The sequence below is a fragment of the Diadema antillarum genome, unplaced genomic scaffold, assembly GCF_040938485.1.
Source record: "Diadema antillarum isolate AM-2024a unplaced genomic scaffold, OU_Dant_1.0 scf00000193, whole genome shotgun sequence".
NCBI lineage: Eukaryota > Metazoa > Echinodermata > Echinoidea > Diadematoida > Diadematidae > Diadema > Diadema antillarum.
The window spans coordinates 105,375-110,663 of record NW_027271082.1 but is presented as its reverse complement, the minus strand read 5'-3'; the positions used below and the strand labels follow the sequence as shown (position 1 = coordinate 110,663).

At 43.1% G+C, this 5,289-nt stretch overlaps 1 protein-coding gene across 1 annotated transcript; it reads right to left on the bottom strand.

The window, feature by feature from the left end:
• Window positions 1-1,124: 1,124 nt before the first annotated feature.
• LOC139723575 (cytochrome P450 1A1-like) lies at window positions 1,125-2,851 on the bottom strand. The gene has a single exon (XM_071634812.1). The coding sequence runs from the start codon at window positions 2,849-2,851 to the stop codon at window positions 1,415-1,417; it is 1,437 nt and encodes a 478-aa protein (XP_071490913.1). The 3' UTR covers window positions 1,125-1,414.
• Window positions 2,852-5,289: the final 2,438 nt, after the last annotated feature.

Below are 5,289 nucleotides of genomic sequence, written 5' to 3'. Positions count from 1 at the left end.
CATAGGCTAATGAATGACACATATCGGAATCAACACTGTTTTCACTGAGGCACGTGATGTCATGCTAATACTCAATTAACAGCACTTTTTGAGAGCCAAAAATTGTGGTGAATTGCGTCAAGAGTGCTTGGTGCATCAGATGTGACACGCAATGTCATCAGCGATTAAAGAAAATAAAGAAACACAGTGCAACACCAACAAGAACATTTGTTCTGCCCCCTCATAACGAGCTCCATTACCATGATTACTCACACGGCAATGCTAATTACTTTCTAACGAGACGAGAGCAGTTAATGAAAACAAAAACGACAGGTGCGTACCTCATTTCAAAATGCGTTTCCTCCCTTTTCACGTGTTTGCGTGCTTTGCTTTGTTTTTGTTTTGTAGAAAAGTTTGCACGGTTGTCCTTCAGAGGAATAAATGATCAGGAATAAGTATCCGGAAACTGAATACTCAACACTTAAAATAAACATCCTGCTCTTCTTTGTGACATTGGATGGACTGCGAACATTCATAAGTAAGGCTGCATCGTCACCTATCTCCACCGATTCGGTTATAACACACAATAAATATTGGTCTTGCAGCGCATAAATATCACAATTATATACAGAACGACAACGATATATGTACACCGAGTTTGTTTATATTTTCGCCTTACGCAAATCAGCGTGGACTCGTCAAAAGAGAACAACAACAAAAATAATTTTTATACATATTTACAGCATTCACCATATTTACAGCGTTCAGGGAACCTGCAGTCATAAAGTAGTATCTAAGTATAACATAACACGGTCAATAACTTGACTACTTCAAAACCTCGTGAGAGAGCTTTCGTCGTCAGGAAATCGTTACTGCAATCTCTTTAAAAAAGTATGTTTATTTTACCTGTCATCACTTGTAGAAAATAACACTCGCAACTGTCTATATACAGTGTCTATATGATATATGATTCATAAAGCAAGGTGATGTTCCCATAATCTGATGAATCAATTAATTATTGATTGTTCCAAAAAGTTTCTTGGGATGACTTCAATACATTAAGTACAATACAACAAATTCGTGGAGAGTAATTTCCTGAGCGTAACAGATACGAGTAAAAATTTCACGTGACAATTTTCCTGTATGGCAGCCTGCCTCTGACCGGAAATCATCATAATAAATCAACGATTCCCTTATAATTATGTGAAATTTGAGAAATATGTTACAAATTGTTATATGTTGCAATAAAAAAATCTTGATTGACACCGTAATACTCCTTAATAACCGTAAAAATATTTGTTTATTACACCTGTGAATGTTTACCTCTACCCTCATATTGGAATATCAGTCAATGTTTGCTTACGGCCGTCCATCAACCATTGATTTGAAAGGGATTGCATGGCCAAGATAAAGCCCAATGTTATGACTGCGACTGTTACCTCTTCCTGACAAGGAGTTTGAAAGCCGGGGGTCGCATCGTGAGCCCGAAGGAGGGCTTGCCGTCCATTCGACCCTTGTCGGGGTCACTGACCTCACACTGATGGATCAGGATAGCAAAGTAGAGGAATGCCTGAATGCGACCCATCTCGGCACCAAGACATCTCCTCCTTCCGGCACCGAAGGGCATGATCGCTTCCGTCTTCGTCTTGTCCAGGAGGCCAGTCTCCGGATCGATGAAACGCTCGGGGTCGAAGACGGAGGGTTGGTGCCATGTTTCCGGGTCGTGGTGAACGGAATAAAGGTTCACGAAGACGACGGTGTCCTTAGGGACGTGATAGCCGAGAAGATTCGTATCGGAGATCGTACTGTGAGGTATGGTAAAGGGAACCACGGATGAGTGACGGAAAGTCTCCAACAAAAAGGCCTGAGTCAGGGGGAGTCTGTCGCGGTCAGCTAGAGATGGGAGGCGATCACGCCCGACGATTTCGTCGATTTCGGCTTGGACCTTAACGGTGATTTCCGGATGCGTAACGGCGTAGTACAGTTGCCAGGTAACCGTCGCCGAAGTGGTGTCGAAACCGGCTCCGAACAGATCGAATGCGGTTGCGATCTGCAGCGCCTCCCGGGAGAGCCCAAGCTGGTCGATGTCGGCGTCGTCGAGCTTATTTGTGGAGGTGACCACATAGTCGAGAATGTCCTTTTCGGAGTCCTGCTCGTATTGCTGACGATGCTCCTCGATGTAAGGCAAGAACCAGCCGCGGAATGTCTTTAGAATCTTTTTCAGGTTTTGCGTTGTGCGCGCGGTCATGAAGCGGATCCAGGGCATGAAATCGGCGATGTTTCCACTACCCGCCGCCTCGGAGAAATCGTCGGACTTGGACACGAATTCCCTCAGTCGCGCGTCATCGAGCGAGTGACGCTTACCAAGAATGCACCACAACATAACATTACACACCGAGAGCTTGACAACATCGGAAGGATCGACTTCGAATCTGTCCTCGTTATTGTTGCTCGTCCAGTGGTCAATCAAAGCTTCTACTTCGTGCGTCACCGTCGACTCGATTGAGGACTTTCGCTCGCCAGTCACGAAGAACCGAATCGAGCTTTCGGCGATCTTGCGATGCAACTTCCAGGAGGCGTCGTACGTCTGAAAAGCCACGGACGCGTCGCTGTTTTTGCGGATGAACTGGAACGAAGCAAGGTCCGGCCTCCCGGCAAATGCCACGGCCTGGCGAACGAGAGCGCTCCGTATCGCTTCTTGTCCGCAAAGCACAACGACCGGGCGGCTTCCGAGTCGTATTTGGAACACGTTGCCGTACTCTCTGGCTAATTTCATCATCGCCACATGTGGTTCCTCGCCCAAGTTCAGCAGGTTGCCAACTATCGGCAGCCCCCATGGGCCCGGCAGCGGCTTAGCCTTGCTCTCGCTCATCGTTTGCAGTGGAGCTAAGTAACAGCCTGAAATCACGTTTCACACCAGTGATGCGATGCGAACGATCAAGGGAACTAAAGACAACTGCAACTCCCGGTTCTCTGCCTTCTCATTTTATACCTCTATTTCCCAGTCATCAGCGAGCGATTAGTTCATGGGCTCGGTACAGCTGTTTGAGAACCCCCCAAATCCCTCACACGATATAAATATATTACAATAACACGCCGCATACGACGAGTCAATTGAAAGTGTCAAAACTACAGTTGCTAAATATCTCCTGTCATCGTATTCAAGCCACGCCTCCTTACTGCCTGAGAACAGCCTCTCATACGACCTCCTTAATTGGCTGTGAGTAATCTGGAACACCCGCCCACATTTGATCGACCTCGCTGCAAGGATCCCTTTCATTGGTCGAATCTTTGTCACGCTATGTCAATCATCGATTCTACGATTCTCCGACTGGCGAGGGCAATGACACTTGGGTTGGAATGTTTTGGTAGGGAGTATCAGATGATGCTTACCCTCAAACGCTTGTTCTCCCTTTCCTCTATCTCTCTCCCTTCCATTTTCTTTCCTTCATCTGTATCTCCCCTGCATCTCTCTCCGTCTGTCTATGCGCGTGGTATTTTTTCCCGCTGTCTACTCGCCCTTTGAGAATCGTCCGTATTGCCAAAGCTCTGTCAGAAATTAACACGACGTTTCATTCGTCGTGCCTAGGAATGACCTAGGAAACTGCAGCCGTGGTGCCAACAGACGTCGACATACCTGAAATGCTGTAAGCGACAACGAACTGATTGATCGTCACTTTACTTTTGTATTACCATGGAGATACGGTAGCTCCTTGGTATTACTCTGCGGGGAAATTCATCATGCAAGGGACGTAACTTGGAATCCGGGGGCGGCATTCCGGAAAATCCTACGGTCATAGCGTGTTTGTAAATTTGGCGTTTTTTAAGGATTTTATTTAGCTTCTGTTGCCTATCACTTTTTTAAAAATCATTATTGTTACTAAGTCTTTTAGCCGTAATTGTCAGGGGCTGCAGCCTCTCCCCTGTTATGCGATGCGTGAAACAGTTGAAATATCAATATAATGTATGATATATGATCTCTTTACAGCTTACAAGATACGAAAACCCCATAAAAAGAGATACCGATTGAAATGTTATGATGATCACTTATTTTGAATGACAGATACAGGATTGCACATATTTTGATCATTTAGCAGGCCAACATACGCTTTCAAACAGTGATGCCAAACTACGCAGATTCCGAAATTGGCAATAACAGCTTGCGATGGGATACATGTCATGTACTGTATATATGTGTTCTGAATGACGAATTTAAACGATTTATACCATACTTTTGAGGGGAAAAAAAAGAAAACCTGAAACATATCCACTTGCACATTTGCACACTAACATAATTATTAAAGAAAGAATTGAAACAGATACCTCTGTCGGAGTGCTCAACTGTGTTTACCTTTCTTGCAACAATATAGCAGTAACAGTTCATAATTTCCCCACTCAAACGCAATAGTTTTCGTCGTGTACGAAAAGTGTAATATTAGAAAGCGACTGCAAAAAGAAGAAAACGATTTTGCTTTTCCAGCTTCTTTCCTTTAAAAGACATAGCGCGGTGAGCACGTTTAGCCGTCAGTCATCGTTTCCGTATGCGTTGTGAACAGCACATGCCACTGCATTTAATTTTCAACTGCTTTGCCATTGAGTCTGCTGATTGAATACACTTGATGTCAAATTTATTTTCACACGTCGTTTCGAATCCCACATGGGTATGCGGATCTCAGTTTGAAAAACGATTTAAAAGTGCCTGGATTGTTCATATGCACTGGAATCCGTTACCTTTTCTATACTAAGAAATAGTTTTGATGCAAAACTGTAAGAGTTTTAGAATAAGTAATGTAAAATTCCATCCATTGCTCAATTTGACTTTCACAAATAGAGAGAAATCAAACATGAATGAAAGATTCAGTGAACCCAAATCTACGATTACTGAAATTATTAAATAATCAAAAATTAGGGAAGGTTATGTATTCTCGTCACCGTGTCCCGTTGGTCTTCTCTCAAATCTAAAATTTTGTTTCCAGTTTACCGTATATATTTTTTCATCCACTAAAAACAAAACAAAGGAAACGTGAAAATACACATTATCTACAAAATCATGAGATGGGGCATTGCCGAGAATTCAAAGAATTTCAAATGTCTATCTGTCTATAGGTTGTACAGTGCTTTGACTTATCACCTACAACTGAATTTACCTGAAATATACAGGTGGATTTATTGTGTGCGGAAAGATTAGTATTCACGTGGGTGAATTAAGTTTGAGGAAAATTAAACAATTCGTTCAAAAGTTATTCATTTTAAGGTTCTTTTTTTATACACGTGTTGTCATCTCTGTATAGCAATACTTCAACAATTGGT

What these genes read in the sequence shown, in the direction of transcription:
- LOC139723575 (XM_071634812.1), bottom strand. Translation starts at nt 2,851, where the DNA reads ATGAGCGAGAGCAAGGCTAAGCCGCTGCCGGGCCCATGGGGGCTGCCG.